General features: G+C 56.7%; 1 protein-coding gene across 1 annotated transcript in view; it reads left to right on the top strand.

The window, feature by feature from the left end:
* Positions 1–13,030: 13,030 nt before the first annotated feature.
* Positions 13,031–21,969, top strand: part of PPFIA4 (PTPRF interacting protein alpha 4) — a 35,710-nt gene continuing 26,771 nt past the window's right edge. Inside the window, 2 exon segments of the mRNA XM_079327332.1 lie at positions 13,031–13,317; positions 13,319–13,516. Coding sequence (XP_079183458.1) covers positions 13,279–13,317; positions 13,319–13,516 — 237 coding nt within the window. The 5' untranslated portion in view covers positions 13,031–13,278.

Genomic DNA, 21,969 nt, shown 5'->3' with positions numbered 1-21,969 from the left:
CTTTCTTTTATTCCTTACCAAGGGAGTTTAAGGTATTCTGGCTCCCACATTTTTGAGTGTCCAAAGGAGCAAACAGGGGGTCCAGGTAGGAAACTACCCAACCAGCAACTCTTCCCACCAGTGCACCAGTGTAATTACCCACATTTAATTCCTTTGAAAGCTTGCTGAGCTGCAGATATGTCCCTCCTCTCCTGGTGATATCTCATGGATTGGCCAAATCCTGCTCTAACCTTTAGTGGTTCAGGAGGTTGTTCCTGGTGCTGGGCTGGACAGGGCTTAGAGCAACCTGGGATAGTGGAAGGTGTCCCTTGGCAAGGGGTGGAATAGGGTGGGCTTAAAGGTCCCTTCCAACCCAAACCAGTCTGGATCCTGTGAACTCAGCCTATGAAGGAGCCCCCACATTACTGGGGGTCACAGAGTGCTGTTCCCAGGGGCTTTGGGCCAAGGGGTGAAACGGGTTCAGTGTTTATTTGGTGCCCTTTAGGGGTGGTGGATGGAAGCAGGGGTCAGGCTCAGTGATGCCATGGTTGGGGTTCCCCCTGGGTGAGCTGGGATGGCCACGGGAGCCTGTGGGTAGCACAGTGAGGATGGGGCAGAGCTGCTGGAGCTGCTGTGCCAGGCAGGGCAGTGCTGGGGACACCGAGGTCACTGCATTAGCTGGGCTCCACAGCTGGCATTTTGAGAGGGAGCAACTTAGGAATTGAGTTGAGCTAATGCCCAGTGCTGGATTTTGAGATGATATGTGCCCAGATGAGAGCTCTGCTGCCCTGGGGGAGGGCTGCCACCCCTCTGCAAACCACCACACTCTCTACACTTTCTGGAGCAATTTGGTGTTGCTTCCCTCAGTTTGAAGCTTTCTCTGTTTTCTTCAATCCCCAAACAAGGGGAGCAGTGGGATATGGTGTTTCCTCTGGTCCCTCTCTCTGCTCATCCCATGCTGGGTGAAGCCCTCAGAGGCCAGAGGTTAGAGCTCCCTGCTGGATCCAACACAGCTTGTCACATTCATGCAAGCCTTGATTTATTTTTCCTGATCTTTTCCAGTACTTGGGATTTTTGGAGAGAACTGGACTTTTATATCCTTTGTATCTTCCTTGTGGCCTATATCCAGGAGGAATGAGCTCCAGATGGAGTTTTTCCATGGCAGGCTATTTTTGAGGTGCTTTCTGTGGTTCCTCTGATGCTTAATAAGGGTGGAGCTAATCCCTCAATTCTCCTAAAGAGAAACAACTTGGATTTCCCTTCTAAAGCACAGCATCTCCAGGCCCTCTGCCTCGCTGATGTGCTGAGTGGGCACATCCTCCCCTGCCTCAGCATTTGGGATGTGCAGGGAAGAGATTCCACCATCAAGTCCTTCTTGCATGAAACAAAGCTTAAAATGCCAGCCAGGAGTAGGATGAGTCCTTCCTGCAGCACTGTGGCTTTGGCTATGCCAGGTGTGCTGGGTGTGCTGGGTGTGCCAGGTGAGCTTTGGCTGGGGCTCCTTTTGGGGGCTCACTTTGCACCTGAAAGGTGTGGATTGAAGATGTGATCCTGCAGGATGTGGATTTAGACAGAGCAGACAGGGCTCCAGTGCCTGAGCCTTGCCCCCAGCCCCCTTGTAATGTCACTGTCCCCACATGTTCCCTGTGGCTGCTCCTGTGGCTCTCAGGGGTGGGACATTGGGACTGGCACTGCCTGGTGTGGGCACCATGGGAATGGCACCAGGGTCATTCTAGCCTGGACTGGGGGCTCTTCCTATCCATCCCTGCCTGCTCCTTGCTGGGATTCATCCACCCCTTCCAAACCAGTGGGGGACAGCCAAGGAGCCAAGGAGCCCTGCTTGGCAAGGGAGGGCTGTGGTTATCTGTGTGTGAGGGTGCTTGGGGGAAGAACAGGTTTCAGTCAGGCAGGGGTTTAACCCCATGCAAGGAGCTGAGCACCCACATGTCTCAATAGGGGAGGAGATGCTTGTGGTAAATCCTGGGAGGTTTCCTTGCCAGATGTTGCAGAGCTGTCCTAGTGCTGGATCTGCTCATCCTCAAAGCCTGAGTGTCCAGAACTGAAAATCCCACTGATGTCCCACTGCCCACCACTGCATCTGGGCAAAACTCTTTAGGAAGTAGCTCTGCTGTCAGCAAAGGGATTAAGTAATTGCCGAGGTCCCTTAGCACAGTCAAGGAACAGCAGAAGGGATGAAAACTGTCCCAGTCTGGGGTTCCTCCTTTGCCCCGAGATCACCCCAGAGGGACATGAAGGTGATTCAAACCCTGGTTTTCTCTGAAGCAGATGAAGAGAGACTGCCAGAGACGGTTTTCTCTTTTTCCAAGGATTGTTTATTATTTCTTATCTCAGGCACCTTTTGCCTGGCCAGCAGCGGTCTGCTCAGCCTGGCATCCATGGTGGGATCTGCCTGGTCAAGGCAGGGCTTATCTTATATAGTTTGTATTACGTATTACATGTTTACAAAATTTTACCAATACAATACACTTTTATTAAATGGTCCAGCCCTGACCCCATCCAATCCAAGAGTGCCAACGTGTCACCCAACATGGATGACATGGAGAAGAAGGAGGAAAAGGTGTCCACCCCCCAAATTCTCCATCTTGGCCATGTGTCCCTTATCATAAACATTCAAGAAAACCTATTTATCTATGTTCTAACAATCTAATTTACACTTCACTAATTTTGGCAGCTTGTTTCCATTCTCCTTGTGCTGACAACTTTCCCCAGGGGTTAGAATTCAGCACCTGTGACACCAGGGTCTCACTCAGGAGCCTTTGAGACCCTTGCCAGGGGGGTTTTGAGACCCCCAAGGAGGCCAGGGGTACGCCCTGGTCTCCCACAAAAACAAGGGGGAATCTTCCCACCCCTCATCACCTGAGTTACTGAAACCATCCCAGTCACCTCTTGGTTGGGGTCATTCAGTGCCCAAGCCATGATGTCATCACTCTTCTGGAACAGGAAGAATTAAAACCTGCTGTGCTTTGGAAGGATGCAGGAAAGGGGACCCCTACCTGGATTGTCTGCAGGTGGGATGAGGAGCACACAGAGAACTTGGGGCACAGTCTCGCTGCTGTTGTCTCTGTGTGCTGAGTGGTTGGTGGTGAATTGCTGAACTCTAGAGGCCTCCCCAGGGCCAGGGTCATGCTCCAGGACCACTGGTGTGTTCCCTTGCAGGTTGTGGTGCCTGCACAACCCCAAAGTGTGATGCAGGAATGTGTTCCTGAGTCTGCTGTGGTCCAGCCTGAAGCCAGCAGCACTTGACACATCCCTGCTCTGTCCATTGTGACTCTGAACACCCTCTAACACTTTCCAAATTTCACAGAAAGTCCAATTTGCCTCTTCCCTGGCTCCAATCTCCCTTTCTGTGTTCTTCCTCACCCCACTCTTAATTTAGAATCTGGTGAAGGATGGTTGGCCAGGGCTTGGAGCATCCTGGTCTCATGGGAGGTGTCCCTGCCAATGGCAGGGGGTGGAACTGGTTGAGCTTTCAAGGTCCTTTCCAAAGCAAAAGGAGCCGGTCCTGGCAGGAAGGCAAGGTTCACCACAGGACCCTGTGCTGGCAGAATGCTGGAGACCTGCCCGAGCGGGGCAGGGAGTGGGGCTGCCTCTCCAAGGAGCTCACTGAGTCCCTTTCCCTTCCCCCGGCCGAATGTGGCGCGGGCAGCGGGGCAGTGATGTGTGGGAGCGGCTGTCGCTGCCGGGGCTGGGGCAGGGAGGGCCGGCTGGGGCTGTGCCCGAGCTTCCAGCGGGATGGAGCCCCGGCTCCGGGCCGAGGGGCTGGAGGTGCCGGGGCTGGCCCGGCTCTCCGCAGCTGCCGGCCCGGCGGGCAAGAGGCGCCTCTGCAGCGTTTGGCTCGGCTGCACCCGCGGCACACATTTCCCCAGCCCCCCTTGGAGCTGGTGACTCTTGCTCGGCGCTGAATAAATTCACAGCACAAGTGCTCGCGGGGTGTGACTAAAGCGGGGCAGGCGCTGGTTTGGCAGCGAGGGGGAGGCCCCCGGCTCCAGCCCAGCAGGCTCCCAGATGAGATAACTCCTCAGCACAAGTGTCATGGGGGTGGGAGGGATGTACCCGTGGCAAAACCTCTAGTGAAATCATGGAAAATCACCAGCCATTCCTCTGTGCCTCAGGATTGAAGCTGTGCCCTGCTCATGGGGAAACTGAGGCACAAAGCCTCACTTTCCCAAAGGTAAGGGCACTTTGCTGTGATGCCCCTCTGTGACAAGCACAGGATTTTCTTCCCTGGCAGAGTCACCCAGGGGCTGGTTCACCTCCATGTGCTGCTTCTGTAGGGATTGCATTTCCTTCTGCTGCTGTTGAAAGTAACTGTCCTTGAGAGAGAAATCAAAGACTCTCAACACCTCAACATGAGGAAGAGCTCCTTCCATGGAGGAGGGCAGAGCCCAGAACAGCTGCCTGGGGAGGGAGTGGAGTTTCCCTCCCTGGAGACATTCCAAACTCACCTGCAAGTGTCCCTGTGACATCTGCTTGGGGTTTGACCCTGCTTTGGGAGGGTGTTGGACTACATGATCTTCAGAGGTCCCTTCCAGCCTCAGCTATGCTGGGCTTCTGGGGTTCTGTGCCTTCAGGCTAACAGAGCAAAGGACAGGGGGTTTGATTCAAAGTTATAAACTTTTAGAACAAATATATGATCCATGTGTACACACAGCAGAAAAGCAATGGGAAAAGGAAGTGGCTGTAACTGGAATTGTGCCTTTTGTGTGTTGGTTTGGTGGCTGCTGAAACCCCTCCTTGTCCCTGTGGATGGATCTGAGTGCACACCACATCCTGGAAGAGGGATGTGAGCTTGGTCTCATAGATCAGGTGCATCCATCTCCTCCCTTCAAGGGCACATGGTGGTTTTCCAACCTCTGGTGCACCAAAGGAATTGAGATTTATCCAGGATTTCCACAGTCCTGTCTTTCAGCGATACTGTGGGGTGCTGGTGACTGGAGTGGGGTGTGATTACAGGATTTGGGGTGTTGGTTTGTGTTTTTGCTGGTTCAGGTGAACACCTCATGCCAGCTGGAGCAGCTGTGCCACAGAGTGAAATCCAGCTCGTCTTCCAGCAGCCACATTCCCATGCTCCTCCAGAGCACTTCCTGTGCTTCTACACAGGCTCCTTCAGGATGCTTCAGCAGCATCCTCAGACCTGTGGTCCTCTCTCCTCCCAGCTGTGTCTTTGGCTGTTGCAAACGCAGGGATGAAGTCTCAAGATGAGCCTGGGCTTGCTGAATCTGTGGGCCAGGCTTGAGAATCCCACTTGTCAGAGGGATCATCCAGGCTGGAGCCCCTCCAAGGCCCATTTCTGTCTGTCACATCACCCCAAAGTGCAAGGGCAGGAGGTTGGTGTGGCTTTCTCCTCGCAGTTCTGTCCCTGCCACATTCCTCCTTGGAATGTCCTGAGATCCCACCTTTCTCTGGGGTCAGGGCAGGATAGGTGACCCACTTTGGAAACAGGGAAACTGAGTCAGGACCCCCAACACAACCCCCACAACAACTCCCAAGGTGACAGAGTCCTGCAGATCCGTGTGTGACCATGTTTGGGTGCCAGCCCTGGGGAGTTCAGCTCCATCCTCCCCCCAGGGCCCAGAGCAGATTTTGGCTCGTTGTCTGACAAGGTTTTGCTGAGGAACGATTGTGTCTCTGCACAATGAGGAGCAGGTGGCTGTCTGAAAATACCCTCTGGAAGTGGTGTGTAATGCCTCCCCTCCCACTGGGAAGTATAAATACCAGTGCAATGCTAGCATTTACTGCTCCCTGCAAAGAAACTGTCAGATCTGGACATTTTTCCTCACAGATTCTCCTCTGGTTTAGCAGCTTGGAGTGAGCAAGGGTTGAGGTGGGAACTGCTTTGTGGGATTGGAGCAAGTCTTTGGGGAAGAAGTGTGTTTTTTAAAGTAAGATGCTGGGAGTAGCTGCCTTTTATTGCTTGCAGTGTTCCCTGTCCCCAACCTTTAGGGGCACCCAGGGCTTCCCAACACCTGAGACAGCTCCAAACCCTGGGAGAGCTGCCCAAATGTCCTGCTCTCCCACTGCTGCATCTCCAACAAGGGGCAAGTTGGACATTGTCCCCTTGGGGACAAAGGGCACACTGCTGCAGGCATGGGGACCTCAGGAGACATCCCAGACCTGGATGAGAGAGGAGGCTCCGCTGCATCTCCACCACATTCCCAGCCCTGATTCAGCAAATCCATCTCACCTTTTGGAGTGGGAATCCAATCCTGTGCTGCTAAAAACTGGTACTTTATTTCCATCCAGAATGCCTCATTTCCCTTGTTATCCCTGGGTGTCCTGGCCGCGGGCAGCCCTGGCACCAGGCAGGGACCATCTGTGCAGCTCCTGCTGGCGGGGCGGTGTTAGGGAACGTGGGACGCTGTCACCATATGGGCCCCACGGGAAACTGCATCTCCCTTGTCCCTCGCTGGGGTATGGGGGTCCCGAGAGGCACAGTGTATCCTGGGAATAAATGAGGGCACTTGGGAGAAAAGCTGGGATGAGGCAATATCTGCTGACTGGTTTTCTGCATGAAAATAAGCTTTTTCCCCAGGTATCACCCAGGATGGAGAAGTCAGGATGCTTCACCCCACAGCAGGACGGCTCCAGTCCAGCCTTGTAAAACTCTAAGAAGCATGTGGAGTGTGTGGAAAGGGGTCTGTGCCTGGGCCCAGTGATAGAGGGAGGGAAGGAAGGATGGAGGGGGCCCCTTGGGGGCTGTGGGACTGTCCAGAGGGATCCAGGTAGCTCCTGGCACATGTGGAACTCAGCTGGTGTCTGCTTTCGACATTGTGGCATGAGCAGCACCTGTCCTGAAATCTCAGGGCACCTGGGGGGGGGGGAAATCCCAGCCCATGACCCACAGGAGCATGTGGCAAAGGCTGCTCCAAGACTTGCTGCAGATGAACATTTCCAGGTCCTGCACTAGAATCAGTAATTTCTACTGTCAAGCCAGGGCTCTTCAACATCCCCTTTGTCTTGTGTGCAGAATAATCTCCCTTTTCCCAACCTCTAATTACCATATCTCTCACTGAGAGTAGGCGAGATGGTGGCTTGGGAGAGATGCTGAGGATGTTCCCACTCTGCTATCCCCCTGCTCAACAGGTCATTGCTGACCTTCCCTGAGCTAGAATTGGTGGCTCAGCGTGTCCTGGCTGCTTCCAGGTGGTGTCTGGGCAGGGCTTGTGCTGGGATGTGGCTCTGGCTGCAGGGGCAGAGTTTGGGATGAACTTGCTGGGAATGCCAGGATACAGCATTTGCAGCCTGGGGTCATGTTTAATGCAGTACCATGCATTAAAGAGTTCCTGAAAGGTCAGACTTAGAGTGAAAGGGCATCAGATGCTGGTCCCACCTGGATCTGGCAGGGAGGGGTCAGTGTGGGGGGTCAGTGGGGGTCAGTGTGGGGGTCAGTGTGGGTCAGTGTAGGGTCAGTGTGGGGTCAGTGTGGGGGTTCAGTGTGGGGTCAGTGTGGGGTCAGTGTGGAGGGTCAGTGTGGGGTCAGTGTGGGGGTCAGTGTGGGTAAGTGTGGGTCAGTGTGGGGTCAGTGTGGGGTCAGTGTGGGTCAGTGTGGGGTCAGTGTGGGGGGTCAGTATGGGGTCAGTGTGGGGTCAGTGTTGGGGTCAGTGTGGGTCAGTGTGGGGTCAGTATGGGGTCAGTGTGGGGTCAGTGTTGGGGTCAGTGTGGGGTCAGTTTTAGGGGTCAGTGTGGGTCAGTGTAGGGTCAGTGTGGGGGGTCAGTATGGGGTCAGTGTGGGGTCAGTGTTGGGGTCAGTGTGGGGGGTCAGTGTGGGGTCAGTGTGGAGGGTCAGTGTGGGGTCAGTGTGGAGGGGTCAGTGTTGGGGTCAGTCTTGGGGTCAGTGTGGGGTCAGTGTTGGGGGTCAGTGTGGGGGTCAGTGTGGGTCAGTATGGGTCAGTGTGGGGGTCACTGGAGTGAGGGGTGCTGGTGTGGGCCCTGCCACCCCAGCTCTGCACTTCCAAGGCCAAGCTGACAGCTGAGGGGGATTTTCCAGGAGCAGAACAGATCAGAGTGAGGTTTTGATGGGATGATCAATCTCTGAGAGCTTGTTGCCTCCAAGGAGTGTGTTAGAGCCTCTTTGCCAGCTGCCTGGTGGGTGATGGTTGTGCTGACAGAGCCACCAGGCTTTTCTCTTCCTCTTGTCAGGGCTGGGATGGGAGTGGAACTCTTCAGAGGGGAAACACGGGGCTGTCTCTATCCTCTGTGTGTGGGTAAAGCTGTGGGTGCTTCTCACCCTCATTGGGAAGGGAAAGCCAGGCTGCTCCTGTGACCCAGCATCCCACAAGCAGCCTGACTCACAGCTGAGCTGTGCTGAGATCATCAGCTCCAGGGCAAAAACCCCTTCTGCCTCCCATCACCTGCTCCATGTCTGGGTACCACTGTGGGGAAGTGGCCTCTCTGAGCAGGCAGCATGTGACTGAGCTGTTTTCCATCCCAAAAACGGGGGAAAGCATCGTTTTAGGGTGGAGGGGGGAGGGATAGTAAAGCAAGCATGTTTTCCCTGGCAAGAAACCTGCTCCCAGCAAACCTGTGCCTGGCAGCCCCATGGGACTAAAAATACCCAGCAAGGGCTGGAGCTGTGCAGTGTCTGTTTGCTCACCGCCCAGATGTCTCCTCACAGCCTCATGACTCTACCCAATGATTATCCCAGCACTTAAGGCTCTCTAAAGCCAGGCAGGAGCATTTAGGGAGGTCTCCCAGAGACCTGTCGGAGGTTGAGATTTGCAGGCACAAACTGGGAGCCAGCCCAGGCCCCTCTGACCTCCAGCAGCAGAGCTGCTCTGGGTGTGCCCTTGCTGCTGCTGCATCACAGCAGAGTGTGGGGGGTGTCTGGGCTGTCACCCACACTGATGTCTCCAAGGTCCTTCAAAGTGACTCCTGGCACATGTGGGCTTGCCTGGGAACTGCAAAGGATCTGTCCTGTGTGTGCCCCCTCTAGCTGGGCTTCCTGGGAGAGGCACCTGGGGATGGGTGAGATCCACTTGCTTTTGGAGAATGGAGAAAAGCCCAAGGTCTGAGGTGGGACAGAAATGATGGGAGTCGACCCTGGAAAGGAACTTCCTGCACATCCCTGGCTCCATGGGTGTTGCTGTATCCCTATTCCTGTGTGCACATCCCTGGCTCCATGAGTGTTGCTGTATCCCTATTCCAGTGTGCACATCCCTGCACACTCACCTGTTCCTGTTGCTTCCTGAACTCACTTCCTGCTCCACAGGCCTTGAAGACAGCAGGGATCAAACCCAGTCTGGTCCTGGCTCCCTGGCATGCCATCCCAAATAAACCCTTTGCAGCTGCCCTGGCTCTGGGTGTCAGCCCTTCCCAGAGCCTGGGCTGCTCCTGGGGCTCATGGTGTTGCTGTGAAAGCTGCAGTGGTTGAATCCAGAAATGGTCACTCATAAATCTATGGGGTAGGAGAGTTCCTGTGGTTGTTGGAGGAATGGATCCATGATGGGGATGCTGGAGCAGCTCAGTGTCCGTGGACAGTCCCACTGCAGTGCAGGGAGTTTTCCACTCTTGGACTTTGCCATGGTTCCAGCCATGATGGGCACACAGGGCTGGATTGTGTCCAGAGCCACACTCGGAGGTGCCAGAGCATCCCCCTGGATTTCCCTGCCTGGGACCCTCTGGCAGAGGGATTCTTATGGTGCAGCAGTGTCCTGGGAGGCACAGAGAGCCCCAAGAGTCCTGGGCTGGCTGTCCCCACCTGCCTGGGGGTTTCAGGCCAGGCCAGAGGGGCTTTGGCTGCTCTCTGTGGGGGCAGGAGGTCTCACCCTGCTCATAGGGCTGCTCCAGCTGCAGGGGGTTGTAGCTTTACACCTCTGTGTGTGTCCTTGGTGGCCTGGGATGAGGGGGGAATGTCACCTCCCTCAGTGGAGACACCCCCAAACCCTGGCACAGAGGAGCTTTAGGCCACCAGCCGCCCAGGACAGGTTGGTGCTTCACTGAGCATCCTCAGGGTCAGGGCACAGCAGCTTTTGGGGACCAGTGGAATGGGATGAGAGCATCCTGGGCCAGCATCTGTTCTTTGTAAGATCCCTGTGATTCTGTGATCACCCTCCCCAGGCTGAGGGACTGGCTGTGCTCATCTCCCCATCTCCCTGCATATGCAAATGGGAATAACAGGATGTGACTGTGGGCAGGAGCAGGTTTGCAGTGAAACAGATTACCCCAGAACCACCCGTGCACAAGCTCAGCCATGGGGGGAGCAGAAAGAAAATCAGCTCTTGGCTGTAATTCTGTGCCTCCTCCTGCACTGTGTGGGTCCAGCCCCTTGGGTGAGCTCTGTGGGTTGTGGGAATCTGCCCCGGCCCTGCTGGAATTGGAATCTGCAGAGTCTCCTCATGGTAAGGATGTCTGTCCTTTGCAGCTGGGATGAATTTCCATCTCATCATCACTCTGATCAGATTTATGTCTTGGTCAGTCCCTGCAGCATTTCCCTTCCCTGAGGGCTTGCAGGGCTCTTCCCTCCGTGCCTTGATTAATATCCCTTAATTCGTCTGCTAATTTCTCCCAGTTCCCCAGCAGCAGCTGGCTGGGGCCATGCCCATGTGGCTCATTTTGCCATTTGAGTTGTGCTCAGGAACTGCCAGACTCTCCCCAGCCTGGATGCTCCTTCTTCATGCCTACCCCTCAAGTGGAAGCACAGCAGAGGAGGGGCCATGAAAGTCACCTTGTTCAGGCATTGCACCCAAATTAACAGGGCTAAGCCCTGGGGTAGGATTGGTTTTTGCTCTTCTTGGCCCTGGATCTCCCTGGAGTCTGGGTCATCTTACCCCCAGGAAAGCTGGCAGGGAGCCACATGGCTGTGGGTACTCCATGGGCTGTTCATTAGGGGCAGGAGAACTGGAAAGCATTTTCCCTGCTAGTGTCCAACTGAGCCCAAGGAGAGCAGGGGCTGGAATGGTCCCTCACCCCTGCCTTTTCCTCCACCAGCCTTGTTTTAGTGGGATACTGAGGGATGAGATGTTCTCAGTGCAGTTAACCCATGAATGCACAGTTATCCTGGTCATCCATAACTCAACAGCAAGGATGGAGCATGAACAACCCTCAAAGCTTCAGGACAGGCTTACATGTCCACAATAAGTTCCATCCCACTTGAGGATCCAATCTGTGAAGGGAAGGGAAGACACCTGTGGGACAGCCCTGTCCTGTGTGCCTGTGTGCTGGAGCCAGCTCTCAGCATCATAGAGGATGCACAGTGAGGGGCTGCTGCTTTTGCCAGAGCTTCTTTATTTTTAGAGAGTTTTTTTGTGTCAAACTTCCTCTCAGCTGATGGGCCAATGTCATCCAAAGAGCAGAGTTTTGATTCCCCCACCCTGGCAGTGTCTGGAGTGACAAAGGCACCTCCTCACAAATGTCACCTTTCATCAGGGCAGGTCCCTGCTGTGCTATTGAGCTGTTGGATACACGAGCTTTCATCCCAGCCCAAAGGGCCAGAACAGGTTGCTCTGGCCCAGGCCTATGTGCAGGTCCTTTTTATCCATGTGTGTAGGGGGGATTTTGAAGGGGAAGTGACACAGAATCTCAGTTGGTTTGGGCTGGAAGGGACCTTAAAGCTCATCCACTCCCAGCCCCTGCCATGGGTAGGGACACATTCCACTATCCCAAGTTGCTCCAAGCCCCATTCAACCTGGGCTTGGACACTTGCAGGGATGGGGCAGCCACAGTCTCAGATGCATTCACAGAATATTCAGACCCATCCTTGAGCATTTCATCTGCAAAGTTTGAAACTGGAGCAGGGCCAGCCCTGGAAGCAGTGCTAGACCAGCACTCCTCACGCTGGGCCTGCCACGTTGTGTTTTGCTGCTCAGCTCAAGCCCTGCCCATGGTTTGTCCCCTGGCACAGATGGTCACCGGGGTGGGCAGGTCCCCACAGTGGCTGGTGTCACACTCACCCTTGCTGCTGAGGGCTGAAGTTCCCCCACAGGACTGTGAATCCCCATCTGGCACCTTGTTGGGGATGGTTTGGGGTTGAAGAAGGGAAGGTGGGGCTGTGGGTTCCAGCATCACCCCTGGGCTGGGTCCTCAGGTCCAGCCATGCTTTAATCCAGCCTTTATATTGCCCAAATGTCAGCTCTGCCTCTCCCCTCCAGCTTCTCATCCCTGGTGCTTGTGCTTGGGCAGCAATTTGGAGATGCTGCTGCCTCAATCCCCTGGAAGAAGTTTGACCAAGGGAGAATGTTCTGGAGTTCAGTTGTCACTGAACAGCTGGGCCCAGCACATCTGTCTAGAGAAGGGAGGAACATTAATCCAATCATTCAACTCATTTTTTGCTGTGACTTTCTGTCAGTTTTGGGCCAAGCTCAGATTGGAGACTGATTTTCTGCAAATTCTCTGAGGCTGGGGAGGAGTGGGGCCACAGGCACCCTGGGCAGCCAGGAGTTCCACAGAAGGCCTGAGATCCTGGCCCAGGGCATGTGAATGCCAAAGACAGTGGCAGGATTTTGGGTGCCAGGGTTGCTGTTCCCTGCAGCTTGGTGCCATCCTGGATTCGGTGTAGTGGGCACGGAAGGTACAACCTGGCACAGCCCATTCACGTGGGTGCTGAGCCCGCCTGGTGCAGCTCTCAAGGGTTTGATGGGAGCACAGGGGGCTGGGCAGGTCTCTGGGCATTTTGGGGGCAGCAGGAGGGATCTGATCTCTGTCCCCTCTGCCACAGGTCACTGTTGGCTGTTTGAAGAACTGATGCCCAGAGCAGGCATGCTTCCACATCATCAGTGACGCCTCATCCAGCCTTAGGGACAGCAACCCATCATCAGCAGAGCCCCCTCAGCATGCCCAGGCAGCCCAGACACTCCCTGGATCCTCCCTGTGCTGCTCCTGGCTTGGGCTCTCCATTGGGACAAATCCTCAAGGGTTGTTTTGTCCCCCTCTGAGCAGCCCGTGGGTCTCAGATGCTGCAGCCCCTTGGAAGGGCATCAGGGAGGTGACACACGGGACCCAGAGGAGGTGATTCACAGGACCCAGAGGTGCTGACACACAGGACTCAGGGGAGGTGACAGCGGGACCCAGGGGAGGTGACAGCTGGAGCCGGCAGTGACGCACAGTGAGTGGGACACTGGTGATTGCAAGGACCCTGTTGGTGCCCAGGACATCCCTGCACCCTGCTGGAGTGATGCCAGCTGCTGCTTAGCACCCAGAAGGAAGGGATGGGGAGTCTCCCTCCTTGAGCAGCCCATTGTTTCCTCCCGTGCCGGCTCCCCTGGCCCCGGGAGCCCGCAGTGATGTGACCTGTGCTCAGCACACCCCCAGCCTCTTCGGGAGCCTCCCCCAGCCAGCCCAGCCATGATGTGCGAGGTGATGCCCACCATCAGCGAGGGGGACCCGCTGGGGCCCCCCCCAGGGCTCAGAGGCGGACGCTGACTTCGAGCAGCTGATGGTGAACATGCTGGACGAGAGGGACAAGCTGCTGGACACCCTGCGGGAGACGCGCGAGACGCTGGCGGTGACACAGAGCCGCCTGCAGGAGACACTCCGGGAGCGCGACCAGCTCCAGAGGCAGCTGAACTCTGCACTGCCACAGGTGAGCACACCTGGGGCACACCTGGGACACACCTGGGGCACACCCGGGGCACACCCGGGACACACAGCAGGGCACACCTGGGGCACACCTGGGACACACCTGGGGCACACCCAGAGCACACCCAGGGCACACCCGGGGCACACCTGGGGCACATCCAGGGCACACCCGGGACACACAGCAGGGCACACCTGGGGCACATCCAGGGCACACCTGGGGCACACCCGGAGCACACCCAGGGCACACCCGGGGCACACCTGGGGCACATCCAGGGCACACCCAGGGCACACCTGGGGCATACCCGGGGCACACCTGGGACACACCCAGGGCACACCCGGGGCACACCTGGGGCACATCCAGGGCACACCCGGGGCACACCTGGGGCATACCCGGGGCACACCTGGGGCACACCCGGGGCACACCTGGGGCACACCCAGGGCACACCTGGGGCACACCTGGGGCATACCCAGGGCACACCTGGGGCACACCTGGGGCACACCTGGGGCACACAGCGGGGCTGGATTGGGGTTTAGCTCCTGGCTGTGGGAGGGTTGGCTCGGTGTGACAGTGGTGACGCTGCTGTGAGTGTGGCGCCTCATGTCAGCACTAAATTCTCCAAGTTCTCTCAGGCCAAGCCACAACCGGCTTGGACGTCTCCCCTTCTCCTCTTTACCCTCGCTGGTCTGTGAGGAGGGGTAGGAGTGCAACCCACCCTGTCCACAAGGGAATGGATTAGAAGAAGGGGTAAAACCATCCCAAGGACACCCCAGGGTGAGAGCAAGGCAGACGCAGGGCCTTCACTTCCCGTGGGGCCAGTCAGTCCCTTGGGAACAGCACCTGGGGAACAGATAGCTCATTTTGGGCAGCAGATCTGGCTTGCTGCTTCCAGTCAACTTCTTGGGATGTCAGGAAGTGCCAAGCCCACATTGGCACTTTGGATGGGGACATTAACCATTCATCACCCTCCTTCTTCGCTGTGCAGAGCAGCCCCACTGCTGCCCCTTCCCTCACCTAGAAGGCTGCTTTCCATCAGCTCTGTTCCCCAGTGGGAGATGGCACTTCTATGTCTCAGTCTTGGTCTTGAGAGAGGACACTGGAGGCAGAGCTGCTGCAGGGTGGGGACTGGGACATCTCAGGGAGCAGAGGGGCAGAGGACAGTGAGGCTGACAGAGGTCCATGCTCAGTGAGCATCCCAGGGCTTGGGGAGTCAGGGCTTGCCTTGGAGCTTCTGCTGGTGCTCTGCCCCTGGGTCCCCCACCCACAGGACCCTCTCCAGGTGCTCCAGAGGACTGGATTTGATTTACACAAAGATGTTCAGGCTAGAAGAGTGTGAGGTGATGAGCCCAGTGTCACAGGGCTGTAGGATGTATCTGAGCTTCATACCATCCCTGTGGGGTCTTGTGGGACAGCACAGTGTCCCAGGGCTCAGACTTGGGGGAACAGGAATTTTGGGGGGCTGGTAGTCTGCTCCATTGTGGGTATAGTGTGGGAGGAGCCCAACAGCCAAGGGAAACAGGAGGCTTCAAATGTTTGCATCTGTTCTAGCTCTGCAGTACTGAGACCTGAGATCCTCCTTGCCTGGGTGTTGGGGTTTGGAGCACCTTGGAGAGATGGGAAATGGGTCAAAACTGGTGGCACGAGCTAGGACAGAGTCTGGGCTGTTGTCTGGCCAGCTCTGCGTCCCTACCGTGTCTGGAGGAAAGCAGCTTGGGAACAGCTGCTCCATGCACAGAGCTGGGCTGGTCCTGCCTGTGCCCAGGATGATGAGAGCAAAACACCCAACAGTGCTTCCCAGGAACTCCTGGGGTCCCTATGGATGAGCTTCCACCTTCCTGAGAGATTTGCTGAGGCGTAGCCGGTGTGGGGTTCTTCCAGTCTCACCACCACCTCGCCGTGCTGGGGGCTCGGTCCCCTGCTTCCCGCCCTGGAGAGAGCACGCCAGGTCACCCTGACGCTGTGCCCGCCCCACCACAGCCTCCCGGATTAAGGGATGCGCGGATTTAGCCTCCGCTGCCGCTGCAGGCCGGGCCCTCGGAGCCCCGGGCTGTGCTCGGAGCAATCTGGGTCAGCGCAAGGGACTCACGGCAGGGCTGTGCCCGCATCCCACGGCCGCTGCCCGGGGCCGCCTTGGCCCCTCCGCGCGCGGGATGTGACTGGGGCGGATCCCATGGGGAATTCCATTCCCCGAAGCTTCTGCTGCCACCCGCGTTTCCTGCCCGGGCACGGTGGCCCCCGGTGCCCCCCGTGCTCGCCCCCGGACATGAGGGCTCAGCATGAACGCGGGAAGCGAATCCAAAGGCGCTCAGCTGCCCAATGGGATTGATCCCAGCATGTGCATGTACCAGGTAAGCGGGACTGGGATGCGCGGTTCTCTCCCCAGGGCACATCCCATAGGTCTGTCCCATCCTCTTCCTCCTTCTCTGTGAATTCTTTTGCCCAGGAGCTTCCTGCAGTGTCTCAGATTCCATTTGGAATAGGATGCAAACTGGATTTCTAGAAGAGCCCTTCTTTGAGGGCAGGATTGGGCACCCAGGCTCATCAGTAGTGTCCCCTGGGTGCAGCCTGGAGGATTGCACTGCCTGCTGGGGCTGGGATGGATGGCAGCTGGGGACGTGGCACTCTCACCCTCTCAGGGCACAGAGGCATCTGGATGCTGCTGTGTCGGCACAGGATCCAAAGGGACAGGCTGGGAATGTGCATCTGGTGCAGATGCAGGTGTGGGGCAGGAGGGGATGTGCCTGCTCAGGGCAAACACCTTGGCAGGGATGTTCCTGCCTGTAGCTCCCATTCCCCCTTGCCTGTACTGCATGACTGAGCCACCCCCACCCCCAATCCATGGGGCATCCCTCAGCCCCCAAAAGGCAGAACTCCAGGGCGATTTCCTGGGGAGACTAAGCTGCCTTAATGCTTCTTACATGATTTATTTATTCATGTGGGAGTGCTGAATGCGACTTAATCGTGCTGAAAGCTCCGGCTCCAGCCCCCCTGTTCTGCAGGGAATTCGTGGCTGGGGACTGAGCCCTGAGCTGGTTCTGGGTGCTCTCAGCAGTCTGCCAAGGTACTGACTTTGCTCCCAGGTCCCTCCTGCCCAGCCCCCTGCTCAGTTTCTCCTGGGGCAGTGCCACCAGGGGATGTGACAGTCAGGGCTCCCAGTGCATCCGGCTGTGTTGCCAGTGCAGGGTCCTGTGTGGGATGGAGCTCCTCTCTGTCCTGCCATGGCTTGGGGGTTTGGCAGGAGTCCCTGTCCCCAGCTGTGTCTGGGAGAACATGCTCCCAGATTTCAACAGGGCTGAGGGCTGTGGGCTGCCAAGGGCGACAGAAACCTCCTGCAGTTCCTCCTTCCATGAAGCTCTTCTCTGCCTTTGCTGCCTCTTGGGCTGCCTGGAGAGCTGAGATCTGGCCTTTTTGGGGTGAGCAGACACCCTAAGATTCCCCAAATACCCTGGAGGTACCTCAGGTCCTGACATCAAACAATCCCATTTAACTTCAGAGTATATTTCAAATTAACTTGCAAAGACCAGCAGGTAAATGGGAACCTCAGGAGCCCTAGGTGGGGGAAAACACCCACCAGGTGAGATCCTTAAAGCATCTCCAGAGTTTGGGAAGGATGGAGGGATCTGAAAGCTGTGTAGAACCATTGGAGCTAGTTGTGCGTCTACAAGACTAGGACACTGAGATGTTTGATTCCTGCTTGCCTGGCTGCACAATGCTCCTCCCCGAGCAATCCCAGGTGGAAATACACATCCTGATGAAGGGAGGACACTGATTCCCCATGGATGGTCTTGCAGAGCCCCAATGTTGTGTCCAGGAGGCCCAGAAGGTTCTGGTGTCCAGCGCTGGAGGTGGGTGATGGTTGAAGCCCTGGGTTTACCCAGCAGGATTTAATCTATGTAATCCCATGCTACAACTGCTGGGGTTGTGTTTATCCCCTCATCTCCAATTTGGGGCTTTCTCTTCATTCTGCTCCACTGCTGGGACAGAAGAAGTGGGGTGATGGGGCTGCCACATGGGCAGATGATGGATGGGACTCTTCCTCTCATGCTGAGTCAGCAGCGATGATTTCCCAACATGGGCATCCTTCCCACACATCCCCTGCTGCTCCTGTCAGGAGCAATCACTCCAATTAGGGGCTTTAAAATGCAGTTAATCCTATAGCTGGAGCCAGTTTGTCCCCAGGCTCGGGTGCCTTGGAGCAGCAGCCATGCTTCTGCCACAAACAGGGAATTCTGCTGCCTGTGGTGTGATCCTGCTGCATCCCTGTCTGTGCTGGGGGGAGGCACAAGAGGGCCTGGGCTGGGGACTTAGGCATTTCAGCTTTTCCATGATACAGCCCTTGGAGCCTTCTCCCCCTGAGCTTCCTAAACTTTCCATGCTTTTCCTGCTGTCTCTGTGCTGCTGGTTCCTGGCCTCCCTTCAGCTCTTCCCTGTGCCTTCCCCCTGATGCAGCCAAGGAGGAAAACCCCAAACCCCCAACAAGCCTGGTGCTGACTGAATATCTGAGTCCCAGTCCACAGCATCCCCTTCAACACCTTCTGTGGTGCTCCAGGTTTCCCTCGCTGCTCCAACAGTGTAAACAGCATCCTTCCAATCCTGCTCCATCCCTCCATCCTGCTCCATCCCTCTGTCCTGCTCCATCCCTCCATCCTGCTCCATCCCTCCATCCTGCTCCTTCCCTCCATCCTGCTCCATCCCTCCATCCTGCTTCTTCCCTCCATCCTGCTCCATCCCTCCATTCTGCTCCACCCCTCTATCCTGCTCCCTCTCACTCCAGAACTTAGGGCCAAGCCCAGTCAGTCACATGGTGGAGGTTTGGTTTTAAACCAAATTGGCCCCTTCCCAAACTGCCAGGCTTCCTGCAGGGCTCCCAGGGACTCAGAGGCTGTGTCTCATTGCCCACTCTTGGATTGGAGATCAGACACCTCTCCTTCACTTTCTAATCTGTTTATAGGTGTCCCTGCTTAGTCCCAGAGCTTATTAGAGCTGGGCAGGCGCCTCTGCCTCTTCTGGGAGACTCCGAGCCATGGCCAGGGCAGAGGAAAATCATCTGGATCCTCTTTATCTCCACTTTGCTGGGATGGAGGGCTATGGCACACCTGTGGATGGGGGTGAAGGCTGCACTCCATAGCGTGACACTGCAGCCATGAGCTGGAGACAGCTTGTCATGGTCCCCAGCTTGCCTGGTGCCCGCCAGTGACCCAGAGCAAGGTGGCAAAGTTGGCATCTGGTGCAGCTGGGGCTGAGGGAGGTGGCTACAAATGGGTGCTGTAGTGATTTACTCCTATTTTTTATTCCAAAGGAATCATACTCAGGCCCTGTGTACTTGGCTGACCTCACTACTGGCCTGGCCTGCCACAGAGTGGTTGCTATTTCTGATGTAAATGTTCTTTTTTTGCAGCCTTTCCCCGAGGGGAAACAGTTATTGAGGGCTTTTTGATTTGCCATGGGCTGGCACAGGATGTGGGACAGAGCACAGGATGCAGCCAGTATTCCTGTCAGGATGGAGAGGAGCAGCCCTGGAGAAGGGCTGGCAGGAGCCCTGTGCTGTGCCCACCCCCGGCTGTGACCCGCTGACCGCGTGTGCGTCGGGCTGCCCGCAGCAGGGGCTGCCCCTCTCTCCAGAGGATTTGCTCTCTTTAATCCCCCGTGTCAGGATGAAATCCTGAATGCCAGAGCATCTGTACAGCTTGGCCACCACAGCGAGGGCATGCCGGGCAAGGAGGCTGACTGCTGCTGCTCCCTGTCCCCAGTGCTGGCCATCCCTGTCCCCAGCACTGCCCATCCCTGTCCCCAGTGCTGGCCGTCCCTGTCCCCAGCACTGCCCATCCCTGTCCCCAGCACTGCCCATCCCTAGTGCTGCCCATCCCTGTCCCCAGTGCTGCCCATTTCTGTCCCCACAGTGCTGCTCCCTGTCCCCAGTGCTGCCTATCCCTGTCCCCAGTGCTGCCCATCCCTGTCCCCAGTGCTGCCCATTCCTGTCCCCGCAGTGGTGCTCTCTGTCCCCAGTGCTGGCCATCGCTGTCCCCAGCACTGCCCATCCCTGTCCCCAGTGCTGCTCCCTGTCCCCAGCACTGCCCATCCCTGTCCCCAGTGCTGCTCCCTGTCCCCAGCACTGCCCATCCCTGTCCCCAGCACTGTACATCCCTGTCCCCAGCACTGCCCATCGCTGTCCCCGCAGTGGTGTTCCCTGTCCCCAGTGCTGGCCATCGCTGTCCTCTTGCTGCCTCCAATGCCTTGTCCCACCCATCCCGCGCTGCCCTGCCCTGTTCGCTCCAGTGGGGAGAGCATCCCTGTCCACAGCCGGTGTCCCCTGCCAGCCGCGGGGCGGAGCAAGACGTTTCCACCTTTGCAGATCCAGAGGCTTTGGATCCGCAGGGTCCTGCCCTGGTGTTGGAAAAGCTCAGAGCTGATGTGTCCCCCACTTTTACAGCTTGGGCTGCTGGAAGATATTCCGGGGCCATCCGGGCTGCCCGGATGCGTTTCCCGAACTCCTGGAGCCCAGCCGCCTGACTCGGTGTGTTGAGGGACTGGAGGAGTGACATCCCTAAATCTGAGGCGGTGCACAGGCACCTCTCTAGCACATCTCCCTGCTGCATTCTGCTCGCCGGCATTCCCAGCCCGGCTCTAATCCTCAGGGAGTCTCGGGAGCTGCTGGCAGCGCTTGCATAACGCACGGAATGGGCAGCGTGCCCGCGGCCGGGCTGTGCCCAGCGCGGTGCCTGCGCCATCCCGGGCAGGGCGGGCGCGGCTACGGGCGCAGCCGGGTCCCTCTGCTCTGGCCGCTCTGGGATGGTCCCACAGCAACGGTGGGAGGGGGCATGGCAGAGGCTGGTGACGAGGTTTGGGGTGTTGGGACAGATTTAGGGGAGAAATGGTGGGGAGAAGGGTGATCCCAGCGCTGGAGGGATTCTTGGGGAAGGGATGGGCCAGGGGTGATCCCAGATTGGAGTGGTTCCTAAGAAGGGATGGGAAGAGGGAAAACTGCAGGGCTGGAGTGGTCCCTGGGGAATGGATGGGGCAGGAGGGGTCTAGGAAGGAGCTGGAAACCTCAGGCCCAGGGGCAATGCCTGAGCAGGGATTTGGAGCAGGGATGTGGGGCAGGGATGTGGCCTGAGGCAGGTGGCAGGCAGGAAATGGGGACAGTGACTCTTTCCCCTTCCCCTCACTGCAGCCTGCTCAGGTGCTATCCCATTGTGAGGTCTCAACTGCACCAGTGCCACCACCATTCCCACCAATCCCAGGCTACAAACCCCACCAGTGGGACAGGTTTGGGGTGGGGAGGGAGAGGGAAAACCTGGCTGGGGAAAACAGATGAAAAAACTCTGGATGTCTTGGAGCTGTCACAGGTTTCACTTGGAGCTGAGCAGAGCATTTGGTTCAGCCTAAGCCTCAATGCTTTGCTTCGGTTTGAAACGGTTTTATTTGCTAAACCTGGAAATTAAAGTGAAAAAGAATTTCATGCTGTAAAACAGCTCTCAGCCCCCTCTTGAAATTTGGTTTGTTAATGCTCCATCAAATCCTTCTCAGCTTCTTCTGAAATCCTTTGCCTTTTAAAATTCTTTCCAGCAACACTGAACCTGGTGTGAATTTATGGCGCATTCCTGCATTTGCATTTCTCACCCTAAGAAATCCCAGCTGCAAAACCTCACTTGGGCCTGGCACCACTGAAGAGCAAGTGGGAGCAATGGGAGGTGCTCCTGGGGTCACTCAGGTGCCTGGGTTTCTTTTTAAGGGGGAAGAAAACCCTCCTGCATTCGAGGGACTTAAAAGCGAGTTTCCCTTCCCCTCTCACACAGCCACAAGTGTGATTTAGTTTTCATCCTGTCTCAAGGGATGTGCTGGGTGTACAGCATTCCTTTGGCATTGCTCTGGGCATGGCTTTTCCTTGCTGGCACTCCTGGAGGGAGCGGTAGCAGCAGCCAGAGCTGGGGCACCTGGCATAGCTCCTGCTGTGCCCCATCCCTCTCAGCTGGGACTCAGGCCCTGGGGGTGCCCCATATGCAGCTCACTGGGGCTCCACCTGCTGGACTGAGGCAGCAACCTCTTTCTTTTGGAAGAAAATTTTGGGTGACTCCAGGTCCTGAGACCATGGCAGAGGCCAGCTGAGGCCAGGGGACTCATCCTGACTGCTGTGGCTTTGTGGTGAGATTTAGCCTGGTGGGATGCTCCAAGGTGGGAGCTGCATCCAGGGGACAGTGGGAATGGAAACATGCTGGTGGTCTTGGCTGGGATGCTTTAAATGCCATCAACCACCTCTGCAGCTGTAGAGCAGTTTCTTGTGTCATTGGACATCAAACCAAGTGGGATAAATCTTGAGCTGCTGTGTTCTCCTTGTCCAAAACACGAGGGAAGCCAGGAAAAAAATCCCCTCCTGGCCTGGCTGTGCCTCTCCACATTCCCCACAGCGTTGCCCTGGTTGGGTGTGGATGGGAAATGCTGTGCTGGAGGTCCAGCAGTGG

This window comes from Erithacus rubecula (genome assembly GCF_903797595.1).
Source record: "Erithacus rubecula genome assembly, chromosome: 26".
In the NCBI taxonomy this organism is placed as follows: Eukaryota; Metazoa; Chordata; class Aves; order Passeriformes; family Muscicapidae; genus Erithacus; species Erithacus rubecula.
The sequence above is the reverse complement of the archived record's forward strand: the minus strand, read 5'-3'. Positions and strand labels throughout refer to the sequence as shown.